Here is a 23,790-nt window from a genome sequence, read left to right as displayed (position 1 = left end):
AACGTCAGATAACATTGCCTGGCAGCGGTCTATCTGCCAAGCACCACACTAAACCACAAATTTGACCCAAAGACAGGCGAATACAGTTTTTGTCAAGGGACACCTGGCTGCCAAGATGATACCACCCCCCTACCTTTGTAGGCAGGTTGAAGGTGTTCAGCTGTCACTGCTCAATCTTCAAGCATGATAGTGGAAGTTGCAAATGCCCACGTGCAGAAAGCTGCCCTAATGCTGCGACAGCAGGTCCTACCACAGGGGAAGGTGCAGCCTGATCTTGGTACAGATGTTCAACTCCAGGAGTTCTGGATACCATACTCCATGCCCATTCTGGGTCCACTAGTATAACTTGGACTCAGTTGGTTCTATGGGTGCTTGAGAACTCTGGCCAGGAGTGATATTGGCAGAAAGGCATACAAGAGTCCTGAGTTCCACTTGAAGCGGAACAGGTCTTCGAGCAAAAGGCCCCTTTGGAAACTCCAACGCACAGAAGTGCTGAGATTGTGTATTTTCAGCTACGGCGAACAGAATGAACCAAGGTTCACCCAGTTTGTGTAAGAGACCTTCGCTTTACTACCAGATGTAACTGACGCTCGTGATCCACTAGGTGCCAATGGCTGAGTTCTTCCACCCTGGCATTCAATGATCCTGCCAGGTGGTTCACCATCAGGAAAATTCCTTGGGGATCCAGCCATTTCCATAGGTGCAAGGCCTCCTGATACAATGTCCCTAACCACACCCCAACCTGCGTGTAGCAATAACATATCTCGGCGGTGTTGTCTGTGAGCACCTGTACCAGCTTCCCCTTGATGGGTAGAAGAAAAGCTTTTCACTGCAAGTGGATGGCCCTCAGCTCTAGTAGGTTGATATGGAGCTGGGACTCCGCCGGAGACCAGAGACATCTGATCTCTACCTTTCCCAGATGTCCAACCAATCCTAGAAGTGATGCATCAGCGACCACTGCCAGCTCTGGGTGGGGCATGGAGAGGGATCTGCCGCTGACCCAATCATGGTCCAGTAACGGCCACTGCAGATCTTTTGCCATCTCCTCCGAAATCTGAACATAGTCTGAGAAGTCCCCTTGATGTGTGGCCTATTGGGACTTCAGATACCACTGCAGAGCCCACACATACCACTTGGTGTGCTTGACCAACAAGGTGCAGGAGACCATCATTCCCGGCAGCCTCAGAGTCTATCTCACTGAAATCCAGAACTGAGGCTGAAAGAGCAAGATCATTGCCTGAATGTCCCGGGGGAAAGAGACAAAACAGAACCATGTTCATGATGGTTCTGTTGAAAGGAAGCATCTGAGAAGGAGTCACGTGTGACTTCAGCACATTGACAGTGAACTGGAAATGGTTGACGACTGCCCGGGGCAAGCCTGTCTTTACTGCAACAGCCAGTCGCCAAGGATGGGGAAGACTCGCACCCCTGACCTCAGCAGGTGTGATGCCACCACCACCACAATCACTTTCGTGAACACCTGAGGGCCACTGGTGAGACCAAAGGGAAGCATAGCCAATTGAATATGCTCTTGTCCCACCACGAACTGCAGGTAGGTCCTATGGGCTTGCAGGAAGAGTATAGGGAAATTGACGCCCAGCAGGTTCAACGGCACCATCCAGGGTCGAAGGCAAACATGACCTAGGATAGAGGGCAAACATGACCTTGGACAGAGGGCAAACGTGACCTTGGACAGAGGGCACATTTTACATTTCTCCTTCCAGAGGAAGGCATTGAAAGGTAACAGGTCTAAAACTGACAAAGACCTCTATCCTTTTTGGACTACAGAAAGTAGCAGTAATAACAGCCATGTCCTACTTTTGGCACGGTCCATCCTCTTGATAGCTGCTCTGGCCACAAGAGCTTGCACGTCCAGCGGCAAAACAGAGAGATGGTCCTCCGTCAGGCACTGGGGGGACAGTGGAAGGTGCAGCGGTGTGAAAAGGAAGAGTAGAACATAGCCCTTCCAAACTATTTGAAGGAACCCAGTGTCCGATGTTATTGCCTGCCAATCCGGCAAGAATTATGGGTTCCCGTCTCCCACCGCAAGGCTGTGCTGCAGTAAGGACATGCTAAATGGGTTTGGCAGGTGGGGCTGCAGGGTGGATGGTGGACTGGGACACCCGTTGACCTTGACCGTGCGGGAGGTGGTCACCACAGCCTCAACCTCGAAACAGCTGGATGTTTTGTGATGGTTGAATTGACTGGCAATATATGGCTCCTCTGCCGAAGCCGCAAAAAGTAGAAGAAGGGCTGTTGTAGTTGGAGAGGAGGAGCAGACAAGCCCAGGGAGAGTGCCATGGTCCTGCACTCCTTGAACTGCTCGAGGGAGGAGTTTGACTTGACACCAAACAAGTGAGTCCTGTTGAAAAGCATGTCCCTGAGGGATGACTGAACATCGGCTGAAAAAATAGTGGAATGTGGCCAATCGACAATAGCGAAACTGATGCCAATGGCCTGCCCAATGGAATCAGTGGTGTTCAAGCCACAAAGAATTGTTAACTTGGCAGAATCATGACCATCCTGTATGGCCTGGGTAAGGAAAGGTCGAAGATCTTCAGGGAGCCCTTGCAGGACTTGAGTCATAAAATCCCAAAGGGTGTGGGAAAAGCACCCCTGCAGACAGCTGGCATTCACCGATCAAAGCACCAATGGGGACTTGTTTCTGAATTTCTTCACCCATTTTGAATCCCGATCAGGGGGAGTAGAAGGAACAGTGTTGGGGTTAGTCCTACTTGCAGATACCTGCACCAACAAACTTTCAGCAGAGAGGGGCAGGGATAAAAATGCTGGGTCGTTCGGGCGTTGCATTGTGCAACCTGGCGGTTGACTGGGGGGACAGAGCAAGGTTTGGCCCATGCTCCCAACAAAGTATCCGTAAGTGCCTCATTAAAAGGTAAGAGGGGCTCAATGGATGTTTTCTGTGGCTGAAGGACCTAGAAAGAACTAGAATTAGTCTTAATCACCAAGGAGGGGAGCTACAGGTCAAGGACTTCGGCTTACCTACGTATTACCATTGCGCTAGAAGCACTATTCTCAGTGGCAGCACCAGGGGGGGGGGGGGGGGCGAGAGAAGCCCAAACGCAGGAGAGGTATCAAGACTACTGCCTCCTGCAGGTCTTCATAACTATTCTCCACATGATCTGGTTGTCCAATATCATCACCCATACTGTAGTCATTGTTTGAATCGGAGTCGAACAGGGAATGCAGGGTGTGCGTTCGTCTATGTTAAGGCAGATCTAGTGGAGGAAGGGGGGCCTCTATGCCATGCCACGAATGGCCAGTTGAACGGTCGCCGAGTCGGTGTCATAGAGAACAATTGGGACCTCATCTTCCAGGGTCGATGAACTCAGCACTGGTGTTCAAGTTCCCGGAACCGGCATGAATAATGGCGCTGGAATTGAAATTGGAGCCAAAGGTAGCCCCCTATGGCGCTAACAGGGTCGAGATGACATTGAGGGGAAGCCTCCTGAGGTGATCCGGTTGGAGAACCTTTTGGTTCAAAAAGCATCCTGCTAGTAAATCTCTCCTCAAATTAGTGTTATAGTTCCTGAACTGATGTGTAGATGCTCTGGTGGCTAGCAGTTGCTACAGCAAAGCTCAAATGTGTTATACAAAATTCCCTTTGAAACTAGGCAGTGCAATGTCCTGCCATGCTGCCTTTAAGTTCCCAAAGCAATCGATAGACATAAGAAAATTCACTTACCTGTTATACTAGTTTTGCAGTTGACAGCTGCTAAACTTGTCCATGGTTTGGATGGTTAGGCCATCTTGAAAAAGGATACAGAGTAGGACAAATAGTTTTGAAAAGAAACTGACTTGAAAGCATGTGTAGAACAAGACATTTTCTGACCTTACTAGGCGCCAGTCTTGTGGAGCCAGGAGAAAGCACCTTTTTTCAGGGAGCAGTGTTAATATGCAACGGTTTTCATGAAGGAAAACCAGAACTACAAGCAAGTCATTTTTCTATTTTACAAGCACAAAACTTGTCATAGATTCGCAAACTAAGTGTACAGAATTGCATAATTTCTCACATAGGAGTGGGTTTGATGCAACAGCAGTTTACCTAAACAGGCTCTTCAGTGCTATTTGACACACTTGGCATTTGAGTGAGCCAAAATGTGATCTTTCTAAAAGCTAGTATTAACACCATATTGCCACACTAGATATCTTTTTAACAACAAAAGAAATTGTACTGCAGGGGCAATTCATTTGTGGGAGTAGGCTTTTTGCCTACATGTAATTACCTACTTGTGACAAACACATAAAAGTTGCTACATTTCCTGATGTACCCTCAATGATTACCTTTATTTTAGGACTACATATAGATTTACTACTGTTTAATAATTAAGTTTTTACCCTGGGATTTAATTTAACATATACTTTCATCAAGGTTACTATGGAAAACGTTACTAAGCCTATAAGCATCTGTTTGTCGCGGGTAGTGCTGTAAATTCACATGCCTGAATGTTTCTGCCCTCTAGTGTCCGGCTTGGACACTTGCAGCTTCTTTATCTTCAATGAAGATTTTTGATTCACGGATGTACTAGGATTTCTCCCCTTGTGTAAAATGCGCATGGGCACAGAATCCATGTTAGATCGTTTTTTTTTAAGTCGAGCCTAGCGGCAGCGCGCATGCACTGCTCGCTCTGCGAGGCATGCTGTATTAGGGTATGCACTAGCAGCCCCGCCCACTCTCCGCCCATATTTGTCATTGGCTTTGTGTCATTGTCCTTCTTAAATGGTGGCTTCTTGTTCGTAAATGGGCTTGTTAGTCCCCGCCTTGGTACCGCCTTGCCTCCATTTGTTACCGCCCATAACGACTGGACCTTTTACTTGGCTCGTTACACGGTCTGCTTTATCTGGGGGTTGGCACTATTTTGTTATTGGCACTGATGGGGACTGCTTTTTTTTGGTAATTGTATAATGAGCACGGCGCCTGCTTTAGAGACACTGCGATCATTTTAAATTTTAATTTCATTTAACTTTCATGTTGAGCACGGCGCCTCTTCAAGGACACCACGCTCGGTTTCTTTATTTTTTTTAAATTAACACTGAGCACGGCGCCCGCTTCAAGGACACAGCGCTCAGTGTTAAAGTTTAAAAAAAAGAAATAGGAAAAAAAAAAACAAGCGTGTTGTCCTTAAAGCGGAGCAGCGCTCAGTTTTAAACTTACACAACCATTTGTAATGCAATAGGTCTCGCATTTACTCGAGTTTAAGCTATTGGCTTTGTAAACGACAATGCTTTTTATTTAGGTTTTAAAAAACAAAAGAAAAATAATAGCAATTGTCATTTACAATGCCAATAGCTTAAACTCGCATAAATGTGAGCCCTATTGCATTGCAAATACTCATTTTCCCCGCAGTCGGGTTTTGACACATACCAACGGGGTCCGAGATTTTACGTGTCTTGCGTTTACCTACCTCCAAAGAAAGATCCATCCAAGGAAATCGACAGGTCTCAGCCATCGAGCGTCAAATAAACCAAAGAAGCCGAGGCTTCCCACAACACTAAAAACTGCGTTGAGACCGAACTGAGGTAAACATTTTACACTGAACTGAGGTAACCATATTACATCTACTACAGCGATTAGTGCCAATAGTTGAGGACTGTGGTGCACCGTAAATGCAGTTTATACTAATTGCAGTAAATATTGATGTAGTAGAACCATGAAAACGATGGGGGGGTGGGGGAATCTGCGAGACTTAAACATTCATGAATTCCATGATAAAAATCTTTTTTTAAATATTTGTAATATTAGGGGGTGCCTTTGAGCCCCATGACGCACAGGCATTCTGGGTGTTCAGGGTAGGTTCAGCCAACCTTGTTGGGTAATGGCAACCACAACAGAAAAGTGTCTATGATGCCAGCCAATCAGAGCATGTCAGATTCACAAATCTACAATGGATGACGGGATTAAAAGTTCTATAGTTTTGGGCTTCAGCGATCTCCGAATTAAAAGTACAGATATATCTTAAATGTAACCTCTTCGTGCCTGGAATGAAACCCGCTTTAAAAGCTACTTTTCTTGAAAAACTACTGAAATGATTTGCACAAATGCAAATAAAGGCACTTTCATGGACAGTGTTCTATTTAGTTGCCAAGTTTGATAGATAACATTGGAAATGTCACCTTTTAGAGCCCCATTTAAGGCTCTTGCATGAAACTGCAGAGAGGAACACAAACAGTATGTACTTTTGATTTGGAAAAGTTTTGTGCAGATTTATTGAATGACACCAAAGTTGTTAGGAAAACAAAAAATACAGTTTCAATAAGCAGTTTTACTTGGCCATAATTAGCATAACTATATACTAGAAGATGAAGAATCCATTCTAGCCAAACTCAAACAGGGAACCCTCTAACAACCACTGAGTCATAAGTAGCGACAACCTCAAGCAACTGAATATCACCCAGAACCCTACATCACACACGTCTTTCGGTTGAAATGAGCACTACTTAATTGTATATCAGCAAAAAAACATGCCTCATATATATTTGACCTCATCCAGAACAATGAGTTAGATATCATAACCCTCACGGAAACCTGGCTAAATCCTTCCTTCATCCCAAATTAGCCCTCCTAGTAGATCAAAACCTTCAGTGTATCATCTAAAAGTCCTTAGATCGGTTAGGAGCTCCTACAATAAAAAAAAAATTAAGACTACTAAGGCAGATAATTTCAGTGCTCAACTTAGACAAGCCTCAAATCGCCCTAAAAAACATTTTGAAATTGTCAAACAGCAATCAGAGATAGCTCCCAATCACCTCGACTCAGCAGTCAATTCACCTTCCTGCACTGATCAGGCTACGTTCTTTATGGAGAAAACTAAATCAATCAGTCTTAACCTGGTAGGCAAGAGGGCCCTTCTTACACCACTCGTGAGTATGGCTCATCCTGTCCTCTCAGCGAGTCTAAAGCCTCTCAGTATTACCACCAAGAACATGGCCACGTGGGGCTCCTTCTTGCACCTCAGTGAAAACAAAATCTACAAAACCCTTCTTAGCATTAACCTGTCTAATTACTTCAATGACCCATTGCCACCTTCTGTCTTCAAAGAAATCAAGGAGTCCCTCATCCCCCTCTGGACTAAAATTGTCAACGCCTCTTTATCTCAAGGCAATATCCCCAAATGTCTAAAAGCAGATCAGGTTTCACACATTCTAAAAAAACCTGATGCGGACAGATCTGATATCAACAATTTCCGTCCCATCTCCAACATCCCTACTCTGGCTAAGCTACTAGAAAAATGCGTCCAATCGCAACTCTGCTCGCACATCGAGACCTTCAATCTCCTGGATCAACACCAATCTGGCTTTAGGAGTGGTCACAGTACTGAATTGGTGCTCATTCACATAATTGATGACATCTTAAATATGCTAGACCATAATGGTTCCTGCCTCTTAATCCTCCTTGATCTTTCCTCTGCATTCAACACGGTTAATCATGACAACCTCTTAGCTATTCTGAAACAAGGGATGGGCCTTTCCGGCTTGGTACTGAAATGGTTCTCTTCCTTCCTTCACAATAGATCCCAAAGAGTTAAGGTGAATCATACCCTATCCCATCCTCCTGCTGTCTCCAATGGGGTCCTGCAAGGATTTGCCCTTTCTCCTATACTTTTTAATATTTTTCTGGAATCACTAGCGAACGCTCTATCATCCATGAACATTCTTTTCCATATGTATGCGCATGACACGCAACTTTATCTGAAAATCAATTCCTCTGAAGACTTCATCTCACTCAACTCCTCCTTGACGATTACCCAAAACTGGTTAACTGAAAACCACCTCCTGCTGAACACCGCCAAAACAGAATTCCTCCTCATTTCCCCTCCTAAGCACACCCCAAAGATTGACCTCGGGATGAAACACCTCTCGACCTTCAACTGCTCCCGGTTATTATCGACTCAGCTAAATCTCTTGGAATCACCCTCGACTCGCACTTGAACATGAAGAAAAATATTAGTAAGATGTCAAGGGTGCGAACCACCAAATGAGGATTCTTAGAAACCTAAAAACATTCCTCACTCAAGAGGACTTGAAGCAGGTGTTACAAGAACTTGTCCTACTGAGGCTAGACTATGGGAGCTCGACGCTCAGTGGCCTCCCCAAATATACCTTGGCCCCGCTCAGGGCCTCGTTGAATGCCACTGCCAGACTGGTCACCGATACAAAAAGGAATGAGCACATATCTCCTGCCTTAAGATCTCTCAAGTGGTTACCCTACAAGCAAGAATACAACTAAAGATTGCTTGTCTAATGCACAAAGCCCTCCACTTCAAAACCCCTGGCTACTTGGCTCAAAAACTGGAATTATCAGAAGAGGGCAGACCCTCAGGAAGTGAAAATTCTCTACTACTGAAACCTCAGACCTTTCGCAAATAGAAAATGAGGCTCGGAACCTTCTCCGGCGCAGCATCTAAATCTGGAACTCTCTCCCACCGGAAATTCACAGAATCCCCTACACGGTTGCTTTCAAACATGAAGTAAAAACAATCCTAATGAACAAGTTCCTGCCTTAATTGGTCATGGCTCGTCTGTTAGCGAAAAGTCCTTTTTTTCTGTTGTTTTTTCGCTAATCAATTGTAATGTCTATGATTCTCTGCCTTACCTTATTAAGTAATGTTTGCTGGCATCCTTGTACAATCTAAGTAGCTCATTATGTTCCCCTCTCTTACCCTTTCTTCAATGCCCCTTTACTTTGTTTCCGCCCTCCATTACTGTGAAGCGCTCTGATACCCTTCGGGGTCTTGTTCGCGCGATACAACAAAATAAAATAAATAAATGATAACAGGAACACAAGATCCAGCCAGGGCAAACATCTGTGACTCCTTGTATTCTGTATGGTCCAAAGAAATGAGAAATGAAATATACAAGAAAGAAGTGACAAACAGATTGACTCAGAGAGCAAAAATAGATTTCCACTACAATGCTTTGGCTTCCGCCTCCCTAACGAAGTACAATATTATTTGCTCAGTGGCTGCACCGCTTGTACAATCATATTCTATCTGAGGGAGGCGGGAACCAAAATGTTGTAGTGGAAAGAAAATGCTGCTTACCCAGTAAGCATCTGTTTGTGGCATGTAGTGCTGTAGATTCACATGGTCAGCATAATCCTGCCATCTAGTGTTGGGCTCGGATGTGTGCAAGTTGTTATTCTTTGAAGAAATTCTTTTGAGTCTCGCGGTGGTGTGACTTCTCCTCTTGCTGGTAATGCGCATGGTCATTCACTACATTGGTAGATTATTTTCCCGCAAGGCGGGTGAGGATGGAATGTGAAGCAGAGCGTAGTATTGTGAGATGTCCATGCTAAAGATGTTTCTGATAACCCATGAAAGGAACTCTAACAAACACAGGTGTCCTGGGAGGAGGGTGGGGGCATGTGAATCTACAGCACTGTATGCCACGAACAAATGCTTACTGGGTAAATACAATTTTCCATTCGAGGCATATGTAGCTGTAGATACAGATGCTTAGCATAGACTGTAAAGCAGCCCTCCTCCATAAGCTGGGGCTAACCTGTGGGAAGTACAGCTGTTTGAAATAGTGTACGTTGAACTGCTTAGCCCACATTAGCTTGCTAACGGGCTTGCACATCTAAACAGTAATGTTTTGTAATTGTATGCGGTGTAGACCATGTTTTGCATATATCTGCCATAGGTATATGTCCTAGAAAGGCCACGGAAGCTACTTTTTTACGAGTTGAGTGAGCTCTAGGAGGAATAGGTAAAGTTATCGTAGGTTTAGCATATCACATTTGTTTGCATTTTACAATCCAAAATGAAATGCCTGACTTAGAAATGGCCCTTTCTCTGTGGGGTTTTGAAAAAGCAACATATAGTAGTTGTATTTCCTAAATTATCTAGTTCTGTCAATATAGTACACAAGAGCTCGTTTTACTTCTAAGGTATGTGGAGCCCTTTCTGCAACAGACTCAGATTGGGAGGAAAAAGATCACCAATTCAATAGATTGATTAGGGTGGAACTGAGGAGCCACTTTTGGAAGAAATTTAGGATTGGTAAGAAGTACCACCCTATCTCTATACAATTGAAAGGAAGGTTCTTCTAAATATGCTTGATCTTCACTGACACATCTGACTGAAGTGATAGCAATTAGGAATGTTACCTTCCAGGATACGAACTGGAGGGGCAGGAGTGGAGGAGATCAAATGGAGGGCCCATTAATCTTGTTAATGCAATATTTAAGTTCCATGTAGGAGTTGATGGCAGTCTAGGTGGAATAACTCTTAAGACTATCCAGAAATGCTATGATGACTGGAATCCTGAACAGGGAAGTGTGTTGCCTCTTTTGTAGATAAGCAGTTACTGCAGCTAGGTTTAACCTTATAGACATAAAAGCTATACTACAGTTATGCAAATGAAATAAGTAGCAGACAATGTCTTGAGCTGTGGCTGCTAAAGGACCAATGTGCTTGGAATGACAGAAGTGAACAAACCTTTTCCATTTTGCAGCATAACATGCATGAGTAGTAGGTTTGCGTGCCTCTTTAAGAATATCCATACATTGCTGTGGGAGATTCAGATAGACAAATTCTAAGACTTTAGAAGCCAAATTGCAAGGTTGGAGGACCTGGGTGTCTAATTTTGCCGTGATTCTGCGAGAGAAGGTCCTGCCTGTTCGCCAGTATTTCGTAGGGAACTACTGAGAGTTCTATGAAAGTGGTGACAATGGTTGCCGCACCCATTTTGGAGACAGTAGGATGAGTGTGAGAGTCGTCTGCTGAAGTTTGTGAACCACAAATGGAAACAGAGGGAGAAGTAGAAATGAGTAAGCAAAAATCCCAGACCAACTCATCCACAGTGCGTTGCCCCTGGATTTTGTGTAGAAACCTGGCCGCGAAGTTGGTGCATTTGGTGTTTTCTGATATGGCGAAGAGGTCTATTTGCAGTTGACCCCAATGTTGGAAGTATTGGTGGAGGACTTGCGGGTGGAGTTCACACTAGTGGACTTGTTGACGCCTTCTGCTGAGGAGAGCTGCAAAGTTGTTGTCCACTACTGGGAGGTACTCCAACTAACAGGTGACTGTTGTACCGGAGGGTCAACCTCCAAATGGCCTGGGCTAAATGAGAAACCTGAGGGGCCCTGGTACCCCCTTGCTTTTAAAGATAATACATGGCTTATTGTCGATTCTGATTAGGACAACCTTGCCAATCAGGTGAGGAAAGAAGGCTTTCAGTGCTAGGCGACCAGCTAGAAGCTCTAGGTGACTGATGAGGAGATGTGTCTGTCTGGGTGTCCAGTGTCTCTGGATAGTTAGATTTTGGGAATGCTCTCCCCATCCCCAGCCTGGCTGATATGGGGTATTACCCCAAAACCGGTCCAGGATTCTGGTTTCTGGTCCAGGGAAGACCTGGCTTAGCAGTTCGGGCTGGACTGTTCCCATGAGGAACAGGGTCAAGACAGATTTGCATAGAGCTGGGTCTGAACTGGGGTGGCAAAGTGAGCTAAAGTACGATGATGGATTCAACCCAGATCTAATAGTGACTGGAGGTGAGTATCTGAAAAGTTTCAGGGCTCCGTCCATTATCTCCTTGTGTTTGCCTTAATTTCATTAACTGTATAGTTCTGTGTGATGTGTTAGTCAAATACAATGAATGTGTTATTTTTATATCTACACACTTCCAGGTGCAATTTTGGACATCTGGGGTGGGCCTGGTGAGCACTACTTTAATGGTATTCACCTAAACCACTGTATTCATATTCTTAAAGAAACCGGTTACTTACCTGTAACAATAGTTTTGAGCTTTAAGCTCCTCTAGATTTACATGCTATGCATTATTCTGCCATCTATTTGTTAGGTCGGGAAACTGTATGTAAAAGGTAGAGGTTTTTCTTTGTAGGCATTGACAAGAAGCAAAGCCAAAAGGGACCTCCCTATGACATCAGGTGTAAGTCGACATAGTCCTAGCGGAGTTGCCACCTCTATATTTTTGGGTATCAACACCCCCTCCTTCGCCTGGGAAGTGGGAGGATCACATGTAAATCAGACTGAGCTTCAAGTTGCAAAACTAATTCAACAGTTAAGCAACAAGTTTTTTTTATGTAGCATTAAGCTCCCCTATATTCACATGTTGTTAATTGACTTAAAAGCGATATCATCCTGTAATGGAGGAGGGCGGTGAAGACTGATTAGATGTAAATAGTTGTTTAAGTAATATTTATCCCACCTGAACCTCTTTGGGGTATGTAGGTACAATTACGTTTAGTAAATATGTGCACTGTACTCTATTTGGCTGCCTTACAGATGTCTTGGAAGGAGATAATACCTATCAATGCTTTTGAAGTCCCCTTTTCCTTGTGCAATATGCTTTGGGTTTCTCTTTTAAGTTTTTCCCTGATAATGAATAACATAATTGAATAGTTTGAACTATGAATATTGCTATTATTTCTTTGCATACAGATGTTCCCTCAGCTTTTGTAGCCCATGCTACAATGAACTGTGAACTCTTTTTGGTTTAGTTTGTATTAAATAGTCAGTTACTGCTCTTTTTGGCTGTTGAGAAAAGGTAGGTAGAGAAATAGACTGATTAATTTGAAACAACTTTGGGTATAAGTTTAGTATTATTTCTCATTAGAATCATGTTTTGAATTATCTCTTTTCACAAACCACATGCTATCACATTGTTGCAACATCAAAACCTCTGCAAGAGCCATCCTAATCCAGTGTGTTTGACTATAATGATTAAATACTAAATGATACTGTCGGGCAACGTTCAGTTACGGACAGGACTGGACTTCAAAACAATTGTGCTGTATATATTTGACTTAATGGTGCTCAAGTACTCATATTAGAGGGTCGTGTAGGCCATATAGCTACATTAATAACCTGAACAAGGCAGCAGTCCTGGGCTAAGAGATTCCTATTGTGCAGAATTGCTGCTAATACTGACAGAAATGACACTTCACACAGATGGGCAGCTTTGTCTGCAAGAAGTTGCATCTTAACAGTCCCCACAAAGACCAGAATCAGCATTAAAGTGATGGCCCAGAGGATTTCTTATAATACATGCCAGCACTGTAGCATGACCCAGAAAACACCCCTGTAAACAGTGATGCGCTTGCTTATATTTCTGCAATAAGAAATTACTATTACCAGTTCCTGGGTTGTTTGTGCTATTCTTAGATCAAGAAGATAATTGAAGGTACTAGATCTGCAGGTTTAGCAACATGTTTAAGATTTTAGGCCTGTCTTTATTGTTCAAGACGTCCTTGTTTATGACCTGTTTGTAGTTGATCTTGTGGGTAAGAATGTAAGAGTGAACATGGAAGGAACTACTGTAACCCAAAAGAGAATTTCTGTAAAGCAGATGTATTGGGATGGAACAATATTTATTTTTCCACCCCAGTGGATGCTATCAAATGTGCATCTTATAGGCATTCATTTCTGCAATGAGAACATACTTTTTGCTTAAATACAAATGTATTTACATTTTTCAGAATGAATATGAAATTCATCTTGGCAGAAATTGAGTCAAGTTATATGTGCAAAACTCAACTGCTTTTCTTTAGCCTTCTTAAGTTGTTGAGGGCAAAGAAGTTGTCTATTTATTGAGTCAAACATTGAAAGAGAGGCTGACTTTTATGCGGGGGGGGGGGCTCGGGGGGGATAGTTCCAAATCTTTAGGTCTGTGCACTCTTCAAATACCATACTGCTGAAGTTTGCCTTGGTCTCAGATCGGGCATCTGCATTGAAGTCACATTTTTAAATTTTCAAGGGCGGGCAGTCCAGATGCTACCAGCGTCAAAATAACATTTTGTGACTCACTTTCCAAATCAGACTCCAGATCTTACCAGAAAGTGCCAACCTGTTTATTGAGGTCCACAATATTAATAAATCACTCAGAGGTAACATACACAGCTGTCATCTTTGATACCAACATTGCCTTTTTACCCAGATTTACTGGATCTTCATCTTCTAATGGCACAAGCTTGGCACAAACACAAGTTTCACGTAATTGCCCGTCGTACCCCAATGGCATTCAAAGCACATAGAGGAGCTGGTCTTCACACAAATTAAAGGATATGCTCTCTCCATACAATCCTCTCAAAGAAACTTCTTGACGACAAATCGCTTTCATACGAATTGCCAAAACAAATCCCTCTTTCTTTGTAGTTTGAATCTATTTTGTGAAAAAATCCCATAGACAATGTTCTATCAGAGTTGCTGCTTCATGGATTAGGTTCCTAAAAGATAGCATTAAATAAAAAGACTACTGAGGGGATTCCCATGAGAACAATGTTTGGTGGTTCCAGTCATGTTCTAGAGTTGATAACCATACAGCTACATTTTACATATATTTAAACTACTTTAGACCAGCCACTAGATTTCAGGCGTATATAAAGAATGTGTATCCATGAAAGAGTCCTGCTTTAAACCTACATTCTTGCCTCAGTATTTAAAACAGTCTTTGAGCTTGTACCAGGCTCGTACAGTTATTAGAGTACTGCGCAGTAACTGTGTTTAATAAAGTGCAATAATTAGTTCTAGTGGGCTTAGATGCAGTCATGAGCCTGCAATATCTCCTTTAAACAAGCACTGGCAAATGCAAGAGCTATTGGATGTTTTAGCCATGTTGTACACCAGCGTTGCTGCTGTATGGCATGGCTAAACTTTAGTGGGGTAAAGGGGAGTGTCATGAAGTGGAGTTTCATGGAGTGGTGTAGACAGTTGTGGAGTTGTATGTGAGACTGTATTGTATGTGAGACTTCTATAGCGCACTATCACCCCACTGGTATCCTGGCGCAGTTGTGTGAAGTAGCGTAGAGCAGAGTGAAGTGGAGTGGTGTGTTGTGGAGTGGTGTGGAGGGAGTAGAATGTTGTAGAGTGGAAAGGCTTGGAGTATTGTAGAGGAGAGCATAGTAAATTGTTGTAGAGTGGAGTGGCCCAGGGTGTAGGAGAGTGAGATGGCACAGAGTGGAGTAGAGTGATGTAGAGTAGAGTGGAGTAGAGTGGCATAGAGTGTCAGAGTAGAGTGACAGAGCAGAGTGGAGTAGTGTGTCGTAGAATAGAGTGGAGTAAAGAGGCATAGACTGAGTTGAGCGGAGCATTGTAGAGTGGAGTAGTGGCACGGAGTGGAGTAGAGTCTTGTAGAGCGGGGTGGCATAGATTGGAGTAGAGTTTAATGGAGTTGAGTGTCATACAGTGTACTGGCGCATCGTGACCTAGAGTGAAGTGGCGTAAAGTACTGTGGTGCAGAGTAGATTGGCGCAGAGTGCAGTGGATTGGAGTGAATTGGTTTTAAGAAAAGTGGTGTAGACTACATTGGCGTAGAGTGCAGTCGCATAGGGTAAAGCGGTGCAGGGTGGATTACAGTGGCATAGAGTGGCGTAGAGCGCAGTGACAGTAGATTGTTTCAGAGAAAAGTGGAGTGGTGCACGGGTAAAGCGCAGAGGAGTAGAGCAGCGTAGAGTGCAGTGGTGCATAGTAGAGTGGTGTAGAGTGCAGTGATATACAGCACAATGGTGTAGAGGGGCAGAGCGTGCAGTGGCGCAGACTGTTTTACAGTATGGTGGCGTAGAGTGCATTGGTTTTGTCTAAAGTGGTGTCGAGTGCAGTGGTGTCGAGTGCATTGGCGAAGAGTGGTGAAGAAATAAGCTGCTTACCTGTAACTGTAGTTCTCCAGTATCGGAAGCCTTCATAGATTCACATGCTTGAATCATTCCCCGTCGTCATGATGAGAGTCCCCGGTACTTTAAATAGTAATTGTAGATGATAGGTGTAGACTAGAGAAGGCCTAGGCCTCACAGTTTATTAACCTATCATATTCCTTATTAAAAAAGAAACCAAAGTTTTGCATTAGCCAATGCCCCTGAGAGGCTCAGAACCTCAGATTTTCAAGCACTAGTGTCAGCATTCATATAGAGAAATAGAGGAAGGTAAGCTTTCCCCAAGGGGAGGAGGGTTGGTCGCATGTGAATCAATGAAAGCTTCCAATACTGAAAAACTACAGTTACAGCTAAGTAACTTATTTCTTACTCCAGTATTGGAGCTTTCATAAATTCACATGCTTGAATGAGAGTAGCAAGCAGTTTAGTAGCACATTTTAATGGTCTTGAACAACTTAACAGTGCGATGCGACAACAGACCTTTAAGTAAACACCAAGCAGCATGTTAATCATAATTATAGGAACAATTACAAAATACATTCCTTTAACCATTAAACAATGAACATAATCTAAGATACAGAAATGTGATACAGCACAAAAGGCAGGAGGGTAGACAGGGACGGCTCACCTTAACGGAATAGATGGCGAAGTACTGCTTGTCCCAACGGTGTGTCATTTAGGACTGTTGAATCCAAGCAGTAGTGCCTAGTAAAAATGTGTCTATTCTTCCACGTTGCTGCATGGCAAATTTCAGGAAGTGACACTCCTGCAAATAATGCTGTAGACGTAGACACAGCCCTTGTTGAGTGAGCTTGAACTCTAGAGGCCAGTGGTCTGCCAGCTTTGCGATGGCAAAATAGTATGGCACTGGATATCCATCTAGAAATACTCTACTTAGATTGCAGAAAACCTTTCCCTGGAGCACTGTATGAGACAAATATTTGAGAAGTCTTGTGAAAAGTTATTTTTTTTGCAGATAGAACTTAAGGCAACACCTGACGTCTAGCGAATGAAGGGCCCTTTCCGCAGTAGTCAATGGATTCAGGAAGAAAGTCTTTAGTACCACCGGCTCATTCAAATGGAAATCGGATGGAACCTTTGGTATACATTTTGGATTTGTGCGGAGGAGAAGACCATCAGACTTGAATTGTGAAAATGGTTCTTCTATAACAAATGTCTGCATTTCACATACTCGTCTGGCAGACGTCAGGGCAAGAAGTAACAACAGGAACTTGATCTCTGCCCTGTGAATCAGCTCGAAAGGAGGCTTCATCAATTGCAAAAGAACTGTATTTAACGGTCATGCTGGAGGCGGAGGCCTTACAGGAGGATAGGCAGGAAACAAACCTTTGAGTAATTCCTTGATTATCCTGGAAGACCACAATGGTGGAGATGAAATTGTCCTTCTGTAGCGGGAATGGCTGCAAGATGGACCTTTATAGAACTATGTGCCAAGCCAGATTGCGGCAATTGAAGTATGGCAAGAGTTGTTCTGGAGAGGAGGAAAACAGATGTGTTCCTGCTTGGCGGAACCAGATACGTAAACGCTTCCACTTGAAGCGCTAAGTTTTATTGGTACTATCTGCTCGGGCTAAGTAGCTCTACAGTCGTCGGAAATGTCCAAATGCTGGAACTCATTGAACTCAGGAGCCATGTCGATAAGTGGAGGTGTCTGGGATCCGGAAGTAGGATCTCCCCCTGATTCATCGTGAGGAGGGGAGAATACTGGTAGTCAGATGTGCAGAACCAGAGAGAGGAGAAGCAGTTCCAAGTACCAGTGTTGACGTGGCCATGCTGGAGCAATGAGAATCAGCCTGCAGGGTTCGTTCTTCATCTTTCTGATGACTCTTGAGAGAAGAGGACTGGGAGGAAAAGGGTAGGCAAAGAAGCGGGACCATGCAATTGAAAAGGCATTCCCCCACGACCCCCATTGGGGATGCCAGGTTGCATAGCATCAGCGGCTGAAGATGTCGAGCAGGGTCTGGTGATGTAGTATGAACTCGTGGCACGATGTTGTGAGCCTGCTGAGTGTGCCCGCCATCGTGTTCCCGAAACATGTTCTGCTCGGAAGCAGATTTTGTGAATTATAGCCCATTCCCATAAACTCTGTGCCGTCCTGGAAAGCTGGTGAGATCGTGTGCCGCCCTGCTTGTTTATATAATGCATTGTTGTGGTATTGTCTGTTCGGAAAAGCACAGACAAACCTTGCATTCTGGTAAGAAAAGATTGAAGGGCTAGATGGACTGCTTTTAATTCCAGCAGATTTATGTTGGATTGACTTTGAGTCCAATGCCACTTGCAGCTTACTTGCAGCTCTTGGAGGTAAGCTCTCCAGCTCTCCATGGGCGCCTCAGTGGTGATTTGAAAGGGTGCCAGGGTGTGCTTGAGAGACAGCCCTACTGACAGATGGTTCTTGTCTACTCACCACTTCAAGGCCTTTAGCATTCATGGGGTTACCTTGACAATGTCCTCGAAGGAGTCTTTGGATTGTGTCCACTGCTTGTCCAGCTCCTCTTGGATAGGTCGCATTTTGAGGCGAAAGGATAGGATTTTAGGTATGAATGACATCATTCCCAAGAGTTACTTGTATGGTCTGACTGAAAGAGACTTTCTTCTTCTTATGGATGCAGTTAGCATGAGAAGACGTTGTTGCCTTTCTTCCGCAAGATATGCTTTTAAGCACACTGTGTTTAGCTTGGCTCCCAGAAAGACAATCTTTTGCGATGGGTTCTGTTTGGACTTTTCCAGATTGAGAGAGAGACCCAATCAATGGAAAAGATCTGTGCAGGCTTGTGTCGATGCTCGCGCTGCTGACTCAGAGGGTGCCTTCATCAGCCAGTCGTCCAAATACGGAAAGAACTGATGCTGGTTTTGCATGAGGAATGCTGCAACCGGCGCAAGGCACTTTGTGAAAATCCTGGGTGCTGATTTGAGAGCAAATGGGAGCACTTTTAACTGAAAATGGCATCCAACAACCAAAAACCTCAGATATTTCCTGTGCTTTGGATGAAGGGGTATGTGAAAATATGCATTTTAAAGGTCTAATGAGGTCATGTATTTGGATTGGTTTAAAAGTCTCAGAACCTTCTGCAGAGTAATCATCCTAAAGGATTGCTTTTTCAGATAAACATTGAGGCTTCTGAGGTCGAAAATTGGTCACCACTGCCTTGAATTCTTTCGGATTAAGAAGAAACAGGAGTAGAAACCTTTGCCCCTCTGGGAGAGTGGCACCTTCTCTTTCGCCCCTTTGGAGAGCATTATTTTGACCTCTTGTTGAATAGCTGTGAGGCATTTTTTTGGTGAAAAGGTTGCGGAGGGGTTGTAGGCAGTTTTTGGATGAATTGTAGTGTGTCCAAATTGTATCAGGCGTATAACCCACTTGTATGTGGTAATGGTTGGCCACTGGAATAAGTGGTTGGAAAGTTTGCCTGCAAGGTTGGAAGTTTTTGATGGGAGAGAATGAGAGTGTGGTGAAGGGGTTGGAGCCAGAGCCTGTACAATATTGTCTACGGCCGACATCCTTGCCTGCTCGTGCTTATTTTTCCCTGTTTGCTCTAACATAGGAGGTCCGCGGAGGCTGTTTTTGTTGGAAGTGGGAACAATAAGGCTGGTGACTGGATGAGTGTGAAGGATATTGGTATTGCTGATAGCCTTCCTATAAGATGGTTGTCCTTTCCCTCGGGAACCACGAAAAGGAGGTTTCTGAAACTGGAACATGCCCAGAGATTTGGCAGTTTCCACCTTGTTTGTTTTGAGGGCGTCTTCGACTTGACTCCCAAAGAAATCTTCTCCATCGTATGGGAGGTCCAAGATTTTATTTTGAACTTCAGGGTGGAATGAGGTGGCCTTGAGCCAACCTTGTCTTCTGAGAACTGCCGCACCTGCCAACTGCCTGAAACCTGTGATGGCAACATCCATGGCGGAATCTATTATTTCGTTGGATACTCTTTCTCCCTCATGTAAGATCATTTTTGCCTCTTCTTTAGCGTCCTCTGAGATATGATCCATGTAGGGAGCAATGTTGGACCACATCTGGCAATCATAGAGCCCTAAGATCGCCAGAGAATTTGCTGCTCTCGCTGTCAATGCAGACATTGAATAAAAAACGCTTCCCAAGTGAATCTAGACGCCTGGCATCTTTATCAGGAGGAGCCGAAAGGGGTGCTGCCGGATTTTTTGAGCGACGTTGAGCCACCGGCAAAACCACTGAATCCGTCTTTAGATGCCCCGGGGGCACGCTGGTGCATTGTCTGTAGGTTTGTATTTTTTGTCAAGGGCCGGAAGCATCGCCGTACATAAACTGGGGTCTTCATAATCTGCATACCTTCTACCTAGATATAATCAATAATAGGTATAGCCCTGACCGATTTACAGTATGGTTCCTTAAAATCGTAAAGGAAACAGTCGGAGTGCTTTGAAGGGAGTGGTAAAGCATATCTTTTTGCAGCACGTTCTAGAAGATTATCAAAACCTCCTATGTCCTCTGGTAGAGAGTCTACTGGAGGAGGTGTTGGTGAAGCAGGCAGAGAGATTGAATAGTTGTCCCATTCTGTGCCTGTGTTGCAAAGTTCTCCCTCATGTTCTTCGTCAGAAGAAACTGTTTCCTGGAGAGGAACAGACTACAGGGTATTTGGGAGTGATAGTCTGGTAGGAGTGGATCTTTTGCACTGGTGACCCCATTAGAGATGGAGGGACAGTAACAGGTACTGAAAGTGGAAACCGCTCGCGGTAGTCCTCAAGCATAAATTGAAGATCTGAAATTAAGCCAGAAGGCACTGTCACCGCCTCCTGCAGATAGTGCTGACGGCATGGCTCAGGTTCTGTATAGTAAACCTGACTATAACAGTCTTGCTCCTGCCCTTCATCGTCATCTGGCTGATACTTGACATGTAAATCTGATGGACTATATGCAGGACCAAAAGGGACTTTGTCTTCCGAATCCTCCTCTTCCAAAAGATGAGTGGGTAGAAGAGGCGTGATTTTAATTGGTGACGTATGTTCTGGGGTAATATCTAGCTCTCTTGGTAAGACAGTGGTCTTTGGCAAAGGTGATTTAGGTCCAGGCCTTGATCTTGATGATCTAGGAGCCTTCGTTGACGACACGGTTTTCGTCGAAGATGGTGACCACGATCTTGTCAACATATACTTGTCCATCGGCGGCTTTAATTTCATTGACAGTGAGGAAATCTTTGTCGACGATGACAGAAGGATGGTTGGCAAACTATGGGCCTGAATAGACGGCAACAGAGATGTCATAGACGGTGACAGGGCTGTTGAGAACGATCTCGACGTCCCTGAAGTGCATCCCCTTGTTGTCAACGGCATCTCCCTCTTGAGAGGCAGAGAACCTATCGATGGCTCTGAAGAAGGTTTTTTAAAAGTCAGTCTTAAGCCTGGAGGTGGAGTCTTAAGCACAGATACAGACATATAAGCCTGTTCTTTCTTGTGAGCCCTTTTGCTGTGCCCGGAGGAGACATCCTGAGAGGACTTTTTGGCACATTTTGAAAGGGGTTCCTTGACAGAGTGCGATGAAAACCTCTCTCTTTTGAGGGATATCTTTGATGAGGTAGACTACTCGCTCTCTCAGTCTGATACAGGATCAGACCTGGTTTTCATTTTTTGGAGCCAAGTATGAAGTCTTCCCTCACGGTCTCAGAGAGTCTTATTCGAGAAGGTACAACATATCTTGCAGTCAGACGCCTTATGAGATGGCTATAAACAATAAATGCACTCTTTGTTTGTGAGGGTCTTACACATACAGTCTCTTCTTCAGACAAGTGTCACACTCTCTAAAGAGAGCCTTTTTTTTTTACTTTTCTGAGATTACCCAGACAGATTTGTGGCAAACAACAGATAGAAAGAGAGAATATATATCTGAGTAAGAAAATATATCAAATGAAGTCACTTCCCTGAAAGTTGAAGTCCAGAAAATCTTCCTGAAGATGAGAAAAGCTGAGCAGAGCTCAGAGGAGACTCCCTAGCACAACGTGCAGTAGAAAATCGGACGTTCTGAGCTTCTCTCAGGGGTGTTCTAGAGGGTAGTCAATGCTGATTGGCCAAGGCAAAACATTGGTCTCTTTTTTTAATAATGACTATGATAGGTTAATAAACTGTGAGGCCTAGGTCTTTTCTAGTCTATACCTATCAGTCTACTATTACTACTATTACTATTTAAAGTACCGATATCATGATGACAGGGAATGATTCAAACATGTGAATCCATGAAAGCTCCTATACTGGAGTTGAGTAAAGTGGTGTAGAGTGGCACAGCATAGAATAAAGTGAGTAAGTTCGAGAGTAGGGTGAAGTGGTGTAGAGTGGAGTGGTGCAGAGTGAAGTGGCATAGAGAGCACTGGCATGGAGGGCAGTGGTGTGCAGTGTTGCAGAGTGGAATGGCATAGAATGGAGTGTAGCAACGTGGAGTAGCCTAGGCTGGAGTGGTGTAGAGTGCAGTGGCAAAGAAAGCAGTGGTGCAGAGTATATTGGCATAGAGTTCATTGGTACAGAGCAGATTGGCATAGAGCGCAATAGCGTAGCGTGCATTGGTTTTGAATAAAAAGATCTGTAGAGAGCATTGGCATAGAGTGCAGTACTTAGAGTACAGTGCAGTGGCGTAGTGTAGAGTGGTGCAGAGTAGAGCGCTGTGGTGCAGAGTAGGTTGTTTCTGAGAAGAGTAGAGTGGTGCACATTAAAGTACAGAGGTGTAGAGTACAGTGAAGCAGAGTAGATTACAGTGGTATATTGCTGACTGAGAGTGTACTGGAGTAGAGTGGAGTGGCATAAAGTGCAGTTTTGCAGAGTGCAGTGGCATAGAGTTGAGTTGCACAGAGTGCAGTTGTGAAAGTAGTGTGGGGTAGAGTGCATTGGCAGAGTAGAGAGGCATAGAGTGCAGTGGTGCAGTGTGGAGTGGCATAGTATGGAGTGGTGTAGAGCAGAGTGGAGTAGTATAAGTGGAGTAAGCATGGTGTGGTAGGTACTGCCATTACAGACAACACCAATTGAAATGACCATTACATTTGCACAGATATACAGCTTTACTGATGGAAATATACAGCGCACAAATAATGTGTGGAAATGTCCTCAACTACTGTATTGATTGTATTAAAATGTTTGTTTCCACCACACTTCAGAATTACCCAAAAATGTGCTTCATTTGTGCTGTCCTAATTCTGATATATTCTGAAATATCTGCACAGCTCATTTACATTTTATTATGTGCTAGAAAAAAACCATTGTACAGCCTTCCATCCAGCACCTCTTAGTAGCCAGCATGCTTGTTACATAAATCCTCTCATTTTGAAGTCAGAGAAAGAAAAGTAAATGCCAAGCTCCCAAAAAGACAGAGCATGACATTTGACCTCTGTCTTTGTCTGCACAGCAAATGTGATAAGATAAGAACAACATTTAAAAGCCTGTGAATAGAAATCCAGTACGGATTAAAGAATACAGTAAATAAGGTTTGGACACAGAAACTAACAGATATAAGCTGGACAGCCTAAAACAAAAAAGGTAGCAAATAGAAAGCAAGGGAATGCGAGTGCCAAACCACAAAGCCAATGTTATGCAATGGGCAGAATGCATTCCCAGGGAAGCTCTCCGAATTGCCCCAAGATAATATTAGCAAACCAGACAGCTGTGCTGTGTGATAGGCTTCGACCTAATAAATTAGTTTGAAAATGTAACTTAACCTTCCTCTGCAGAGGGTATACATATGGCATTTAACTCAATGGGAACACAGGGGGACATAAGGCAAATATTACTACTGTATGCTCTGACTGATCTAAACCTTTATTTTTTGTTAGTCTACTCATTATATAGGAAAGACAGCCCTGATCATGACCGAAGTCAGCAGCCAAAGCACAGTCACTTACAGAGGAATAGCTGGAATCCTGGTACCATTCTCGTCTATGAAGTGCCCACCAGCATTGAGGACCCAACAGTGATGTAGCGACATGAGGGCATGCCTTGCAGTGGTTGGATTGTCCTTCCCATTCTGACTGTCCGCGTTCTTAAGGGGGGAAAACTCCTCTTCCCGCAGCACTTCATAAACTACAAACTTCCTACAGTTGGGAAAATTTGAAATACACAAAAGTTACAAAGAGTAAGAAAGGGCATTCAATGGTCATAAAATTATGCCAACATCTGTAGAACACACTTTG

General features: G+C 44.0%; 1 protein-coding gene across 2 annotated transcripts in view; it reads right to left on the bottom strand.

Moving 5' to 3' along the window:
• The window catches only part of UAP1 (UDP-N-acetylglucosamine pyrophosphorylase 1), a 148,318-nt gene that overhangs the window by 14,235 nt on the left and 110,293 nt on the right, over positions 1-23,790 (bottom strand). For both annotated transcript variants that reach the window (XM_078687169.1, XM_078687179.1), the window contains exon 8: positions 23,503-23,691. In XM_078687169.1, the coding sequence (XP_078543295.1) occupies positions 23,503-23,691 (189 nt within the window). The remainder of the gene's footprint in view (positions 1-23,502; positions 23,692-23,790) is intronic.

Source organism: Lissotriton helveticus, chromosome 1_1 (genome assembly GCF_964261635.1).
Source record: "Lissotriton helveticus chromosome 1_1, aLisHel1.1, whole genome shotgun sequence".
NCBI lineage: Eukaryota > Metazoa > Chordata > Amphibia > Caudata > Salamandridae > Lissotriton > Lissotriton helveticus.
The sequence above is the reverse complement of the archived record's forward strand: the minus strand, read 5'-3'. Positions and strand labels throughout refer to the sequence as shown.